The sequence below is a fragment of the Equus przewalskii genome, chromosome 19 (genome assembly GCF_037783145.1).
Source record: "Equus przewalskii isolate Varuska chromosome 19, EquPr2, whole genome shotgun sequence".
NCBI classification, from domain to species: Eukaryota; Metazoa; Chordata; class Mammalia; order Perissodactyla; family Equidae; genus Equus; species Equus przewalskii.
This window is the reverse complement of record NC_091849.1, coordinates 41,671,122-41,687,686: the sequence shown is the minus strand read 5'-3', so window position 1 is coordinate 41,687,686 and position 16,565 is coordinate 41,671,122. Positions and strand designations below refer to the sequence as shown.

Here is a 16,565-nt window from a genome sequence, read left to right as displayed (position 1 = left end):
AATCTCCTGTGCTCTAGAAGTATGCTCCACTGAATACGCCACCCTACCTAGAATGAGATGTGACTCCCAGAGATGAAACCAGTTGGATCCCCCAGTGGCGTGCTGATAAATGTTCAACAATGGGCTCTGGAAAAAAGAACCCCCAGTTCCTAGGCTTTTGCTGTTTTCCGCGCTGTAAATACTCCCACCACGGCTGACTTCAGACTACCAACGTGAAGTCACTGATTGTGGAGCTGGGAGGAGATGCCCATGCTCAGCTCTCCCAGGCCGCTCTGAGCTGGCTCCAGCACACCACTGGATTCCCTGCTGGATGGCAGTGACCAGGGACTCACTCAGGCCACTGCTCTGGGTCAAGTGCCGTCTGCTTTCACCCTCCTTCTCCAGGAACCATGGCCCAGGAGCCTAAATAACCTCAGAGACAGCTCTTCTGGTCCAAAGGAGAGACTTGAGATGGGGAATCCATCCCCTACCAACAAAGTACAAGTGGGAAGAGGAGGTTGTGGCAAGGCTAGGGCTGGAGAGGAGGCCCTCTGGAGACGGCGCTCTCCCCTGCATTTCTTCCCCTTCTCCAGCGGCTGCTCCAACCCCGGGGGAGAGGACCTCAGAAGAGAGCAGGGGGCCTGGTCAGATGACGTATCTTTTTCCTGTCTTTGGAGGCATTGCCAAGCCAGGTGTGACCAGTGTGAGCTTTGCTTCGGACTCAGGCTCTGGAGGGGCGTTGGGGTTACTCTTGGGGAGCGGGGACTGAGAGTCAAGTCCTTTCAAGTCTTCAGGCACCTCCAGGCATAACCTTGCTCTATGACACCCCGTGACCTCAGTTTACCTACCCACAGCCACCCATTCAGATGCCAGGGAAAGGAAGGACAAACTTTAATTGCTGCTGAGAAGAGAGACCTCCCTTTACCATTGTTGATGGTGGGCGGGGCACGGCTGTCTGAGCCCAGGCAGGGTCCACTCCTCCTGGAGTGAGCGGCCCTTCCCCTCCGAGACCCGGGATCATGGGTGTGAGGTGGGGGCTTCTGGCTGGCACGGGCCTAGGTACGCCACAAGATCAGGTTGGCAGGAGGCACGTCAAAGCGCTTGCGGGTATGGTCGGTGTCCCGGCGGTACAGGTAGCCACAGGTGGGCTTCTGCAAGGTGTAGAAGGGGTTCAGGGAGTTGGAGTATTGGGAGGTGTAGAAGTTAAACCTGAGCTTGTCCAGGTTCTGTCCCCTGGGGGCCATCACCACTGGTACATAGGCCGACGCCAGAGTCTGCTCGCGGTCCTGCTTCCACGACCGGGACAGAGGAGGGCGTGGAGTCATCATCTTTTTGCTTGATGATATCTTCGGCCCACGGCTGGATAAGGAGGGTTTCTGTGAGTCCTGGGAGGAAGGAGAGAAGGGAACAGCTGGGGCATCGGACAGTGGGACTTGGCCTGCTAGGACCAAGGGCAGGAGGGAGGGGAAGGGCCCCAGAGCCACCCTGGAGAATGGCTCTGCTGGCCATGGAGCCAGAGACCTCCAGATGGAATTAATCTTCCTGTATTAATGGCCAGATCATGTGGCTCTCCTCCTCAAAGCATCTTTTGCTCTCTACTGCCGAGAAAATAAAGCCCGAGCTCCCAGCCTGGAGGGAAGGCCTCTGAGGATGGGGTACCCCTGCCCTGTGCTCTAGCCGCGCCGTCTCCTTCTTACTCCCTGCTCTCTCGCTGTCCTTCCGGCTCTCCAGGCCTGTGCGCAGGCACTTGCCCCAGCCGGGCATGCCCTCCCACCCGGTCATCAGGGAAAGTCTCTCTTCCCTTTTCGGTTCCTTAAGGGCAGGGCTTTCTCACCCTTGCCCTTGACATAACAGCCTCCGAAATCCTCTTCCTTGTTTTACTTCAGACCAAGGCATTTAGTGAGAGCTCAATAAATATAGGTTCAACTGAACCGGATTCTAGTCAGGGGCCGCTCCCCTTCCAACCAGCCAGCCCATTCTATTTTAGAACATCTCTCATTGTTCCAGAGTGTCTCCTACCCAACAATGCCTGCTCTCCGTCACCACCGCTCGTGGTCGGCTACTGCGGTCTCCCCTCAGGGAGTGCCCCATTGCCACATCTATCACGTCGCACTGACGTTTATGTACTCCTCTGTTTCTACCCTCCTTGACTGTCCTGTGACCTAATTGTCTTGTTCACCTTTGACCTCCCCACACCATCTCCCAGGTACCATACGCCCATTTTACTAGGGACCTTCATAGCCATGACAGTACAACCCAAAGGATGCGATGCCTGTGTGTGGGCTGGCTCTGTCCTGCTCCCCCAGACTACAACTGTCAGGGAAACCCGTTTCCCCCAACCCAGCCTTGAGGCCCTCCAGCCCCGGGGGAACCAGGAGGAAACTCCTAGCTGCAGAGTTACTGGAAGCTTAGTCCCTGCCATCTTACAAAAGAAATCCCCTGTATTCACATCATACTGGACACTTCTCTGCATTTAATTCATAAACTATTTGTCCAGCTCAAACTTGCCCAGGGCTTTCCTCCAAGGCAGTCTTTGCTCCTGTTGCTTCTTCCCCAGGAATATATATGCCCTCAGCTTTGCATTTCAAAATTCTTCCCATCCTTCCAAGCTGGCCACTCTCTTGACACCTCCTCCAGGAAGCCTCTGATGCTGCAGCTCTGTCCCCATCTTTCCCACCTCTGTGCCTTCAGGCACTCCTCCTGGCATGCTGTCCTTTTTGGTCTGGGACTAACATGAGGCAATTTTAAGGAGGAGCTCACTCTTAAGAGTCGTGGGAGGGCACTGTGAGTGCTTCCTTATGTTTTACACCCTGGATTCTGTGCTTTCCTCATCCTAATCCCAAATCCTGGTCCTTCCGGCCTCCTGCCATTGCTCTGACAGCCTATTAACTGTTTGCGGTGGTCAGGACCACATCCCATTCAGATCTGCATCCCTGGGGCTTAGCCTAGTGCTGGCATAGAGCCAAGCTGGAGAGATGCGTGAATGTGGGAATGGGTTCTCAGCCACCTTCCCAGACTTTTCCAGGCTCAGCCCTGGGATGCAGGATTACAGGCAGAGGGGCCAGCACGGGAAATGAACTATGATGGTGGTAATCACTGACCGTTTTTCACCCCCACTTAGAGCCACGCCTCCAAACTCTTTAAGTGAATTATCTCTTCTAGTCTTCACATTAACCCTTTAAGGAAGGTATTATTACTAGCCTCAATTATAGTTGAGAAAACCAAAGTGAAGAGGTTACTCACAGGGTTAGGGTCGCGTAGCTGGTAAGGAGCTGGGTTGGGATTTGAACCCAGGTCTGGCTGAGCGCAAGGTCCACACCCTATGTCTCACAATGCATCCTGTGACCACGGCACTGTAGGGATTGGACCTGCCCATTCATTTCTGCCCCATTCCCTCAACTAGCTGAGCCCCTGCCGGGCGTGCCGGGCAGCAGGTGAGCAGGCAGGCTGCCCCCACAGTGCCAGGCTTGCTGGAGGGCGAGGCAGCCAGATTTCCTAGCTTGGCAGGAACAATGTGGCGTTTGGAATGCTGGATTTTGGTTCTGGGTTCTTGGACCCTGCGTGGACAGGACAACACACCAGGAAGCATGAGATTTATTCTGTGAATTACCACCTCTCAGCAGAGCCGAGGATATGACATTAGTTGCTTCATTCATTTCTTCAAAACTATCCCTCTTGTTTGCCAGGCTCTGGGTGTGGAGGTAAGAAAGACCCCACGGATATGAAGCCCCGTGGAGCAGACTTCTCACTTAGCACCACTGACATTACGTGCTGATAATCCCTTGTGGTGAGGGCTGTGCTGTGCATCGCAGGATATTTAGCAGCATCCCTGTTCTCCATCTCCTAGATGCCAGTAGTGCCCCCTTCCCAGTTGTGACAGCCAAAAATGTCTCTTAGCATTGCCGATGCCTCCTGAGGGCAGCGCTACAGGGTCTGTAACAATCTCTTTATCCTCCATCTTGAGGCTGACAGCCTGGCCTTGCGGAATTTTCCCTTTCCTGGGCCACAGAAGTGGCTCAGGTTTGTTTGTGTTAAGCATGATTCTGAGGATGTGGGTTCTGGTCCCTCTGACACTGCAGAAGGGCTCAGCCTGTGGCCATGGAGAAGAGGGACCTGCAGAGGCACCAACCCCGACACACTCTTGCTCCCCAGCACACCCTTCAGTCTTGGCCACCTGGACCCCGCCCCTTGGGGTCGGGGGGCTGGTGTCTGCGGTGACAAAGGCAGGTGCTTTCAGAATAGTTGGGGGTCTGATCAGAGACTCCCACAAAGGGAATGGTGACCCTCTTTGCTAACAGAATTGCGCGTCTACCAAATGCCAGGCACTGGCCACTCAGCTCTGCAAAAGCTCCTAAGGGCCAGTTGAGATGTTACTCCTGTTTTCAAATGTGGAAACTGAGGCTCAGAGGCGTCTAAGCGTTTGTCTTAAGTTCACACAGTTAGTGAGGTGGCATGTAAGAACCTTGCAGAAGTCCCACGACTTCTAGTTACCGCGGGAACCAGGAGTTGAACAGTCCCCTCCCTGTCTGCGTCAGCCCAGGCCCTGGCTCTCCCGCCCTGGGTCTACCCATCAGCTGCTGCAACACTCGGGGCCCTGGTGGGGGAACAGGGCCCCCAGCACGCCCAGGGATGAGGCTGTCACAGAAACTGGGGCAGAGGGACGGTCCGGTTCGAGGAGGAGGAAGCAGAGGAGAGGGAGGAGGAAGAGAGAAAGGAGGAAGAGAAGACGTTGGGTGAGGAGGAGGAGGAGGCCCAGGCAGCCCCAGCCTCGCCCTGCCCCTTCCAGGTTCCAGGTGACTAACCTGAGGGCTGAGGACACCCCATCCCCTCCGCAGGGCCCAGCACGCCAGCTCTGAAGGGAGGGTGGGGCCTGACCGCATAGTTTCCAGGTTAACATCTGGTTTCCTTTAACCATCTCCTCCCCCCTCAGGTCCTCTCTGTCAAGGGCACTCTGTGTATGTGTTGGTGGGCGGGGCGCGGGGGGGGTGGGGGGTGGGCGTGGGCGTGTATTTGTGTTTGTGTGTGTGTATGTGTGTGACTTTAGAGAAGTGGTTCGCAACCTGTTTGTTCCCCCAGGGCACATTTGGAAATGCCTGGAGACATTTTTGCTTGTCACAGCTGGGGGCGCTACTGGCTTCTAATGGGTAGAGGCCAGGGAGGCCGCTAAACATCCTATAGGGTGCAGGACCGCCCCCCAACATACAATATCAGCTCATGATGTCAACGGCGCCAAGGACGAGGAGCCTGGCTTAGAGGTTTGAGGAAGACCTCCATCTCCCCTCCCTGCTTCCTCAGCCCTCGCTTGAGCCCCCCACTCCACAGGGAGTGACGAAGCTCGAAGGGCAGGTGCAGGGTCCCGCCAGCCCCTTCCCTCCCTTCTGACTCCCACTACCCTATTTTTGCTTGGTTTTTGAGGTAGAGCCAAAAGAAGGAACCTGAATAGAACTCTCCGTCATGACCCTCACCCCCGCAGGCAGACCCCCCCTAAGGTCTTTTAAATACACATGGATGCATTTGTCCCTTATACCAGGGTTTAGAATGGGGACGAGGGGACTCAAGAGTGGGGCTTTCTGAGTAGGGCAAGAAGACCTCAGACATGACGTCACTCCAGGTCCTGTGGGGAGATACCGTCCTCTCAAACCCCCAGGGCCACGGGCACATCCGCTAACCCAGCCTGTGCCTGGCATTCCACGGTTGGCGCCTTACTCTTCGGTGTGCCCTGTTGAAATGCAAATTACGTTGGGTGAGGCAACTGGTTAAGCCTCCCCGGGCACCTGGCACTGTGGAATGTGCCTGAGCTCAGAGCCTGACTCTGCCCTTACAGGCCAGGCAACCTCCGGCAGGTCGCTGAACCTCTTTGAGCTCCAGTTGCCTCATCTGCAAAATGGGGATAATAAGGCTCTCTGTCTCACCGGCTTGCTGTGGGGGTGCACCAGGTTTTGGGGCCTGTAAGAGCGCCGTGCAAACAGTGACTACCACCAGCCTCGTCCGGCAGTTACTCCTCATCTGAACCTTGATGAGAGCATGCTTGCCTGCAGTGGGGGCAGAGGGGCCCCGAAGCCAGTGGATGGGGAGTCCAAGGGGGCCCCAGCTTCCTCATGAGGCTGTGTGGCATGGGGGCCTGGCGTTCAGGTTCCACCTCCACCACCCACTAGGCACCTGACCTTTTAGTAACTTATAATTCTCTGTCCCTCCGTTTTCCCACCTGTGGAGTGGGGATAACAGGAGAACCTGTCTCACCCTGAGGATGCTCTGAGAGATTCTGAGTAAAGTGCCTAGACCTCTGGAACACTTACTGAACTTCAGCTGTCACCATGACTTGTCACAAGTGTGCCTAGGAGATGGGGTAACGCCAAGTAACAGTCCAGGAAGCGTCTTGGAGAAGTGAAGGGGCAGAGAAACCAGAGGAGTTGGATGGTGGCCCCCTCCCTGCCCCCTCCCCCAGGAGACAACGCCCCACAGTAAGGGAATGAGTCGGGCAGTGGCACTGGCACCTAAGCCTTTTCTAAGAGGCCCCCAGCTCCCAGCCACACAGGTGGGCCCGGCTGGGGCCTTCATCCTCCTTCCCGCCAATGAAACTTCTTGTGACCTTGGGCTGCCCTGATCTGGCCCTGTGATGTCATCCCACCTGGGACATCCTTGACCAGGGCCTTCCTTGGTGGTGAGATGGAACTTCTGGTGGCCAGGGGCTCCAGGGCTCCCGGGGTCTCTTGGGAGATACTGGGACTGCCAAAGAGGGGAGAACTTGCATGGGCGGGGGCATTGTGACACCTCTTTGATGACACAATTCCTTCTGTCTTCCTAAGGAGATAGATACAGGAGCAGGGCTGGGGGCTGGAGGCTGAAGTTTCAAGGCCTGAAAGGTCTGTTAACCTTGACACTGACCTACTCTGCAATTCCCTATTCTCACACTCTCCCAGGACCGGTGGGCAGTAGGGTGAGTGGAGAGAGGAGGAAATCATCCTCATGATTCAGGCACCTCCAGAAGTCCTAAAGTTCCCCCAGGACCCCAACATGTCATGAGAAATCACTGGCAGGGAGGAAACGGCCAACCCTCCATCCTGTCTCTCTCTCCTTCTCTCTCTTTCTCTTTCTCTCTCTATCTGCCTTCCAAATTACAGAGATGATGTAAGGATGGATGGATGGATAAATGGATGGATGCATGGATGGACGCATGGATGGGTGGACAAACAGATGGAGGAGTGGAAGGGTGGATGCGCAGATGGATGAGTGTGGGTAGATAGATGGTGGATGGGTGGACCCTCCTGATCTGAGCCCTACTCACCTTTTTTTGCCCCATCTCTTGCTATCTTTTCTCTCACTCTGTGCAATAGCTAATTTCTTAAACATGCCCTCCTCTCTCCGCTCTGAGCCTCTGAATATGCTGCTCCCTCTCCTCGACCACTACAAACAGGGAATTGGGAGATGAAGGGATGGATGGATGGATAGGTGGGTAGACAGGTGGCTGGGTTGGGTAGCCGTGGGCGAGCGGATGGATAGATGGTGGGTGGTTGGAATTGAGGGCCCAAGAGTCAGACTCCTTGAGCTCGAATCCCGCCTCTTCCATTTTACTAGTTGTGTGAGCTTGGGCAAGTAATTGACCTCTCCGTACTTTTGTTTGCTCATCTGTGAAATGGGTGGACTAAAAGTCCCTACCTAATAAGGTTGGGCAAAGCACGCAGGACAGTGCCTGCACAGAGTAAGCACTCAATAAATATTAACTATTCTCATGCATGGGTGGGTAACCGGAGTGATCGGTGGGTGGCTGAATGGGCTGTCCTATCCCCATCTTCAAAAACCAGACCCCTCCCTCCTCCCTAGGGTCCCACCTCCCCAGCACCAGACTTCAGGAATGTGTCACCTCTCAGGAATGTGTCATAAATCCCACAGGTAGGAGTGACCCTGGCTTTGCCCTGGGGGGAGGAAAGGGGGAGGACCAGGGGGAGAGAGAGAGCACCAGCTGGCGACTTCCTGCCCTCCACCACGCTGGCTTGGGCTGGGCCCAGGGCTCGTTTCCTTCCTGGCGCTGTGTCAGCACTGACGGTCGGTCATGGGGCGGACTTTGGGGCTCAAAGGCAGATTGGGAATTGGGGTGCTGATGATGTGCCCGTGATCAGATCTCATACTGTGATGGCAGTGACCCCTAATTTCCAAGGAAGCTGGGAGGGACCAGGAGGGGAGGCTGGCAGGGAGGAGGGCAGAGGAGGAGAGGGAATCAGGACTGGCCCTGCCCTGCCAGAGCCTCTGATCAGGGATCTCCAAGGCTCTGGGGCGATGATATCTTGCTTGGGAGAGGGAGGGAAGGTGGGAACTTGGCATTCTGGGTGGAGTGGCCGGCATCTCTGGCTCTGGGGAAAGTGGCCTGGCTCCCAGCCCAAAGCCTGAGGCAGCTGACAGGCGGGAGCCCAGGAGGCCGGTGGGGGTTTGGGGCAGCAGGGTGCCGAGACTTAGCACACGTGACACTTTGCCTCAGCCAAAGGGGGTGAGGTGCTGGGCTGGTTGCCGGGAGACTGGGCGACCTGGGCAAGTCCTTTCCCTTCTCCGGGCTTCCATTTCCTTATACTTACAGTGAGGAGGCTGGGTCCCTCCATCTTATATATTTGAAGAAGAGGGAACTGAATCACATCCTGAGGGCTTCAGGCAGGGACTCCCAGACTGATCATAGGCCCAGGACCTGCCAGGAGCGTCCCCAGCCCAGGCTGTGCCACCCTCACTGTGGGAACCTCAAGAGAGGGCAGAGGCTTGGGAGATCTCCTTTACAAAGGCCTGGCCAGTCAAGCCATATCTGACATTTCACCTATAGATCACATAGTGGTTAAGATCAGGGCCTGTGGACCCACTCTGCCTGGGATCAAGTCCCAGCTCTGCTTCTTCTCAGCTGTGTGACTTGCACAAGTTACTTAACCTCTCTGTGCCTGAATGCCTGACCTGCAAAGTGAGGATGATAATAGAAGTTACCTGGAAGCCTTGTTGTGAGGATTGTGTGAGCATAGAGCAGTGCCTGCTGCATGGTTGGTGCCATGAGTTATATTGTTGTTATTATTTCTAAACTCCAGACAACACTGATTCAGTCCTGCCTTCAGGAAGCGCCGCTTTCTTTGACTTCTCTGGCACATTCCAGGCGTGACCTCATTTTATTCATCATCAATAAGGCGAGGACTGTTATCTGTCCCTCACGGCGCTCAGTGGGTGTTTGGGAAGGATTGGGGGAGCTACTGAGACTCAGGGCTGGCTTGGAGCACAGGAAGATCCACCAATCTCCCACACACCTTTTGCCACACACACAGCCTCCGCCCCTCCTGCCCTCTCTGCTCTTGAGGTGCAGGCAAATGGTTTTAAGTGTCCCGCTACCACCTTGCTTGAAGTAGGCCTGGTTATTTAGACATTCTCTCCTCCCCTCCTTATCTGCTGTGTGATTTGGACAAATTACTTAACCTCTCTGGTCCTTACTTGTTTTTCCTTTGTTGAACCTCAAGTACAGAAGGCTGAGTTATGCATGCACCTCATTCCATGGTGCATTATCATCACTCATCCATGAAGGCCTGCTCTCTTGTATTAATTTTCCCCCTTTATCTCCAGTCTCCAACCACATTCTCCACCCACCCCAGCCAAAGGCAAGCACTCTGTGTATCTTGGATACTCATTATTGAGAAGATACTCAAGCTTAATGAGTATCATCTTGTTCATATGTGTTCTTGCAAAATAGATACACATTGTTGTTTAGTGTGCAGGTAGTTTGCATTTACATGAGTGGCATTGTGTGTTTTGGAGCTCATTGTGTTGTTTACGCTGATCGCTCCCTGCTGTTAAGACCCGTCTGGGTCGCTCTACAAGCATCTAGTTTCTTGCTTCCAGTTGTCGTGTAGTCCATGGAGTCATCCACCACATTTTACGTCTCTACTCCCCCAAGGCTGGACCCAGCTCCAGCACGCCCCATCTCCACCAACAACATGCAGTGACATCACATCCGTGTCCCCCTATGGACCTGGGTGAAGGTATCTTTGGGGCACATTCCTAAGAGCGGAATTGATTGGTCATAGAGTCTGAATAAACATCATTTGAAGTCTTCTTTTCTCCAACCATAGAATGGGTGTATTGCTCCCTCCCTTGTGGGGCTGACTTGACAGGAGAGGGTTAATGCGTGTAATCCACTCGGCCGCTTGCCTGACACAGAAGAGATGCTCAGTGAATGGCCGACGTGGCTGCTGTCCCCCCCAGGTCTCAGGGAGAGAGAGAGAAGCCAGACCCAGGAGGATTGCACAGGAATGCACCCAGGGCTCGAAGTCCCAGTTCAAGGGTTGGTCTCCAGAACACGGGAGAAGTGTGTGGGGCTGTGCTGATCCCCAGAGGGTGAGGCCTGCTCTTGAGCGTGAGACCCTCCCCAGCCCAGCTCAGGGCCTGGTGCAGAGGAGATGGCTGCGTCCAGGAAAGGGCTCGCTGCATCCCATGTCTCACCTCTCTCCCCAGAGCCGGAAGCAGCATCCTCCTACCAGGAGGTGCCGGACAGCCTCGCCTGCTGTTCTGCCTCTGCTCTGCCAGCCAATGAGCATTTTAACCAGATGGGAAACCACACTTGAGTATTGGATCCCACCAACCCATTTTATAGATGGAGAGACTGAGGCTCAGGAAGTCTACCATGGTCTCACTGGAGGTAAATGGCACAAGCGGAATCCACAGCTCCAGGTGCTCCCTCCAGTGCTCTTTAAAAAAAGAAAATGCAGGGGCCGACCTGGTGGTGTAGCGGTTAGGTTGGCATGCTCCACCCTGGCAGATCCTGGGTGAGGACATACACACTGCTGTCAAGCCATGCTGTGGCAGCCATCCCACATATAAAGTGGGAAGATGGGCACGTATGTTAGCTCAGGGCCAGTCTTCCTCAGCAAAAAGAGGAGGATTGGCAGCAGATGTTAGCTCAGGGCTAATCTTCCTCAAAAAAAAAAAGAAAGAAAATGCATTCCATGTGAAATTATGTTCTTTATTATTTGTAGAGTTTTAAGTTAAAGCAAATGACATGCCAACAGAGCACATCACTAAAAAGTAAAAGCCCCACATGCAGTCCTGGCATTCCGAATGAACCATCTCCATGGTTCTGGTCCCTTCCAATCCCTGGCCATTCACAAACCCACTTTATATATTTATAGTCACAATCTACATAGAATTTCGTTTTTTGCTTTTTGTACTTAATAATCGTTGTTTTCCTTTCACACACACACACACACACACACACAGACACCTTGTTTCAGACTGTGGGATGTGTCTTACAATGGGATGTTTTTGCCTGGCCTTCGAGGTGACCTTGTAGGCACCTGCCCCGCCCCGTCTCCTGGCACTGGTGGAATTTTCCTTCCTGAGGTTCTTTGTTGAATGGTCACTGCTCTCTTGCAGCCTCTCAGGGCCTCTGTTCTGTCTGCTATTTTCTGTTTAGCATCTTCACACCCAAAGTCAGGGTAGGGAAGGGGGCGGGAGCACGCAGGCACTGAATGCCACCATGAGTCAGACTCTCTGCAGGTCCTTAGCCCACTAACAACCTCACATTAATAGCCCCTGATTTACAGATGAACAAACTGAGGCTCAGAGAGTCAGTTACTCGGCCAAGGTCACACCCTTGCTAAGCAGCAGAATCAGGATTCAAACCTGTTCCCCAGGAAGGATCTTTCCCACTAGGTCAAGCTCCCATCCACAGACCCCATGGCTACAGAGGAAAATGAGTCTGCCCAGCAGCCCCGAACACACCACTCGCCGCCCAGGGCTGGACCTTGGATCCCCACATCCTCAGGCACCAGGAAATGCCTTCCTCTGAGCCCCCTCTCAGGATGGAGTCCACACTAGCTAGGCTTCCTCTTAGCCCAACCACATCTCCCGGCGCCCACCCAGCCCAAAGGAGCATCGAGGGAGGGGCGATTGAACGCCACCCTCCCTTGCAGGGGCCTCGCGAGCTAGTCTGGCATAAGGTGTCTCAGGCCTGGAACAAGAGGCTGGACAAGATGATGGGCCGCTCAGTATCTTTTGAGAGTTGGGATGACGGGAGTTCTGACTTTTGTCCCCTGAGAGCAAGCCGCAGAGACCTGGGACTCTCAGGACGTCTCAGCCTGCCCTTTCCCGACTCAGGGTGCACCCTCCCAGCCGGGAGCACTTGGCTTTGTTGGAGGAAAGACTACACACTTGACAATGAGCCTCTGGAGAGGCTGCAACTTCCTGGCCCCAAACACCTCCACCCTATTCCCAGACTGGCCAGTGAAGTTGCTCCTGGAGGTTACTCAGTGTTGCCGAGCCAGATTTAATTACAGGATTGGGCTTTTGGCTGTTTCGAGGGGAGCCTGTTATTTGGCTGTTTCTTTTACTGCGGGAGCAGGTGCGAGGCTTTGTTATTAGACGGGGTGGGGGCTGAGCAGCCACAGGACAGAGTGCCGAGCTGGACAGAGAATTAGGCCCCAGTGCCGCCCCAGGGAACTCAGCCTCAAAAGCTGACAGGGTGAAACTGAGGGGGCGGGGACACTGCTCACCACTGAAGCCAGGCCTTCCAGAGACTCCCCACCCCCCACCACATGGGAATGAAATGACATCCAGGCCCTACAGCCTCAAGCTGGTGTTCATGCGTCACCCTGGTCCTCTCTTTCCTCCATCCCCAACCAAAACTAACCCAAAAGGCATGGGACCAGGAGCGGGGGACATGAACACACACTTAAGGAACGCCCCCTGTGTGCCAGGCCCTGTGCCGGGCACTTGACATCTGTTATCTCTTTAACCTTCGTAACGACCCTAGGAGAGGGTACTGTTACTTCCATGCTACAGACAGGAACGTGGCTCAGAGTATTTTTTTTACTCCCTCTCCATGCAAGCTGTTTACCAAGCCCTTCCTTTCTTAAGAAATGTCACACCAACAATTTTGCTGTTTCTCCCACCAGCACGCAAGTCGTGCCCCCATCCTCTCCTGCTTGTACCAGTTCACCAACTGATTAACCAATTAACCGACCAATTAAGCCGCTTCCCTGAGCCCCTGAGCCTACACATTCTCCTTCCCATCCGTCCTTCATCCAGCTGCTAGAGGAACATCCTTGAAACGCAGCTGTGAGCAGTCACCCTGGCCTGCTCAATCACAGTGCCTACTCCTGGCAGCCGCCGACCCCAGGTCACAGCTTCTCAAACCTTCACACGCTCCTGAATTACCTGGGCATCTTGTTAAAACGCAAATCTTTCGCTGGGCATCTTAATCCACAGCACACTGAATTCTCCAAATGACCTTCGATTAACAGCCTGTTTTACAGATGAACAAACTGAGGCCCAGAGAGGTTGCCCAATGTCTGGGATGGGACCAAAGATTCTACATTTCTAGTAAGATCCCGGGTGACACAGATGCCGCTGGTTCATAGACCACATTTATAGACTAAACTCGCCTGCCTAGTTATTTTTTTCTTTAATTTTTAAATAGCAAATACATTTACTGGTTTGAAAGTTTAGAAACATGGAACAGCTTCCGTGACAATTCTCCGTCGCAGTCCTCTCCCCACGTGCCCGGTTCCCCCCTCCTCCACCTCCGGTAAACAGTTTTATTAGTTTCTACGTATCTTCCCAAGGTCCCTCTGCCAATATAAGCAAGTAAGATCATACGTCTCCTGCCCCAAATGGTAGGATACTACACACACCCTTTTGTCAACAGTTTATCAGTTTATCTTGGAGATAACTGGACACAGTCGGCTGACTCATTCATTTTTAGAGTTGCATTATCATTCCATTGTGTGGATGTGCCATAATTTATCGACCCAGTCATCTCCAGGTGAGCAATTTGGGTTTTTTCCGATCTCACCAGCTGGCCTTTTTAAGGCCCTCATACCCTGGCCAGCCTGGCTGTGGCCCTCGTCCAACCCCCCAATTCCCAGCTCCACCATCCTGAGCCCCTGCAGAGGCTCCGCACCTCCTGCCTGCCCTCCTGGATGCTCCAGTCCACTCTGATTGCTACTCCTCTCAATCTCCATCCCACTGATAGTCTCCTCCTCCTCACTTACCTCTCCACTCTCCATCGCTCCATGTGTCTCTTTGTCTCCCCAAATAGTCTGGATTTCTCTGGATCCTTCACAGCCCAGAGCTGGGCACACAGCAGTTCTCAAGAACGTTAGCTCTGCAGTAGAAGTTGCACATGAATGGAGCCGCTCAATGGTGGCTCTGCTGGGGCTGGTTCTGGGCGTGAGAGCCCAGGAGCTACCCAAGGTGGGAGGGACCTCATGCCTCAGAGGTCTCCGAGAAGGAAATCTCTAGCTAGGGCCTGAAGGTGTAGAACACTTGTGGGGGTTGTGATGATGGCCAGGGTGTGACGGAGGAACTGGGGTCCCCTTGTGCCCTTCCTGTGTGGACAGTGGGAGGTACCATGATGTGGAGACAGGTGGATAGAGGGATGGCTGCTATGGGTATGCGTGCATGCCCCAGCGTTGGCTCCTTCTCTTCTCTATTAACATCCTTGTCATCCTTCGTGGGCCAGCTCAAGTCTCAACTCTTCCAAGAAGCCTTCCTGGACTTTTCTAGCCCACGCCCACCTCTCCTCCTCTGAATTCCTGCTGTATGTATTAGTGACAGCAATCGCTGTTCTGGACTTAGTCACCATGGGCTGCCACCTTGACTCATATAAACCTTATCTCCCAGATGGGACCCCAAGATCTTCTGTGGTTGAAATAAGACTTCTATAATTCTCTTGTATCCCACATACCCCAAACCCTCAGCACAGCACGGAGCAATTGGGAGAACCTCCACAAATACTCCTTGAATGAACAGGAACTGCTTCCAGGTGCCATGGTAGAGTGTGGGGAGGAACAGGGTTGCCCACAGGCGTGTCTCCACCTGTGGTCATTTGGGAAACACAAGTGTTTTGAAAGATGCTCCTGTCCCTCCCAATCTGTTCCTTAGTCCCTCCCCTCCTGGTGGGAAAATAATGACTTCACAGCCACAAGCCCTGAAGGCCTGATTCATCCTGTCCCTTGACACTGGAGCAAGTAAAGGGGACTTTTCAAAAATGTCAATGTCATGAAAAACAAACAAAAGCAAGGGACTGTACTAAATTATGACATTAAAGGGATTTGACAAGCAAATGCCATGTGTGAAGCTTGACTGGACTATGGATTGGAAAAAAATTAAAAACTAAAAAGATGTTTTGGGGAATAATTGGGAAATTTTTAATATGGAGCATATTTTAGATGATAGTAGTGTATCGATGTCAAATTTCTTATGTGAAAGGAATAATAGGAAAATGTTCTTATTCTCAGGCAGTGGATACTGAGGTATTGGTGGGGGTGGGGACACGTGCCATGATATCCACAACTTTCAACCATCAGCAAAATGGAAATGAAAAAAAAGTATGTGTGTGTGTGTGTGTGTGTGGAGACAGAGAGCACGTGCAAATGTGGCAACATGTTAACAGTTGGTGAATCCAGGAGAAAGGGATATAGGCAGTCATTTTCCTAGTCTTTCAAATTTTTCAAAATGAAAAGTCAAGGGGGAAATGCCTTTGATACAGAGAACGATACAGCTCCAACTGTAAGCGAGAAAGAGAAGGGGAAATGCCTCAGCAGTGGGTGCTGTTTCGGAGGAGCTCAGGGGAAACCAGGCCACACTATCTGTGACTGGATCACTGCCACCACCACCACCCCCCCCCCCCCCCGCTGTCCCCCAACCCCGCTGCTGCCCAGAAAGCATCAACTCTAACCCCTTGGCCCTGCACTCGCCCACCTCAGCATCTTTCACACAGTCTCCCGGGTCCTCATCCGACAGGACCTTCCACAGTGGACAGCCACCTCTTGCCTTAGCTAGGACGGTCCTGGACACACCTTAAAGGTCCACACAGCTTGTCTCCCTGGAGAGGGAACTGAACCCTAAGTGGGTTCGACTCACCTTGAGTTTTAAAAAATTATATTAAATTATAAATTACATAAAATTATGTAATTTTATTAAATTATAAAAATTATGTTCACTTAACTTCACAGAAAAAAAAAGAATTTGATGCACAAAAAATGCCAAGATTTAGTCATTCTACATTCTCTTTGGAGTTCTGTCACTGAGGATATTTTCCACCGCTGTCATTCTCAGGGGCGTTTCCTTACAGCCACTGAGGGCTCACGGCCCGCATCTTTGACCCCTTCAACGTGCCAGCCATCTCCCTGGTGCTGGCCACAAGAGTCGTTTCCGAAGTCCCCGTGTTGACCTGGGCACGAACCTCCGTAGAACTAGGGAACTGCCCGCCTCTCCCCTCCGCCCGGGAGAAGAGGGGTGGAGAGGCGGCCAGGAGGGGACCCGGGAAGGGGGCGGCTCTTCGTCCGGGCTGGGCGTGGGCTGGGCGAGGTCCCGGGCCCTGAGGTGCCAACAATGGCCTGCAGTGGGAGGAGGCGGGCAGGAATGCGGCCGGGGCGGGGCGGGGCGGCTCTGCGCCGCGGCCTCTTACCTGTCCAGGTAGCTCGCATTTCGAGGCGAGCTGCGGAGCCCGCAGCACCTGTCGCGCGGCGCGCGGGCGGGGAGGCCGGCGCGGGGCATGGCCCGGTAGAGTCCCCGGGGGGCCGGTGCGGCGATCGGGCCCGGCCAGGGCAGGGCGCGGGGGAGGTCCTCCC

The 16,565-nt window shown here is 53.7% G+C and overlaps 1 protein-coding gene across 3 annotated transcripts; it reads right to left on the bottom strand.

Moving 5' to 3' along the window:
- Positions 1–853: 853 nt before the first annotated feature.
- CIMIP3 (ciliary microtubule inner protein 3) lies at positions 854–16,502 on the bottom strand. 3 transcript variants are annotated; one of them, XM_070584622.1, is made up of 3 exons: positions 16,403–16,502; positions 13,983–14,095; positions 854–1,364 (listed from the first exon to the last, which is right to left on the bottom strand). In XM_070584622.1, the coding sequence occupies exons 1-3, from the start codon at positions 16,419–16,421 to the stop codon at positions 1,035–1,037; spliced, it is 462 nt and encodes a 153-aa protein (XP_070440723.1). In that variant the 5' UTR covers positions 16,422–16,502; the 3' UTR covers positions 854–1,034. The 3 variants fall into 3 exon arrangements, with proteins under 3 accessions (XP_070440723.1, XP_008504860.2, XP_008504858.1); XM_008506638.2 differs by lacking the exons at positions 13,983–14,095; positions 16,403–16,502 and adding an exon at positions 6,608–6,764; XM_008506636.2 differs by lacking the exons at positions 13,983–14,095; positions 16,403–16,502 and adding an exon at positions 1,814–2,067.
- Positions 16,503–16,565: the final 63 nt, after the last annotated feature.

Excerpts from the sequence above, each read along its gene's own strand:
- CIMIP3 (XM_008506638.2), bottom strand. The coding sequence starts at position 6,742 with ATGCCCCCGCCCATGCAAGTTCTCCCCTCTTTGGCAGTCCCAGTATCT. Across the intron at positions 1,365-6,607 it reads CCTGGTCAAGGATGTCCCAG|GACTCACAGAAACCCTCCTT; the intron begins GTGGGATGACAT and ends CCTTCCTCCCAG.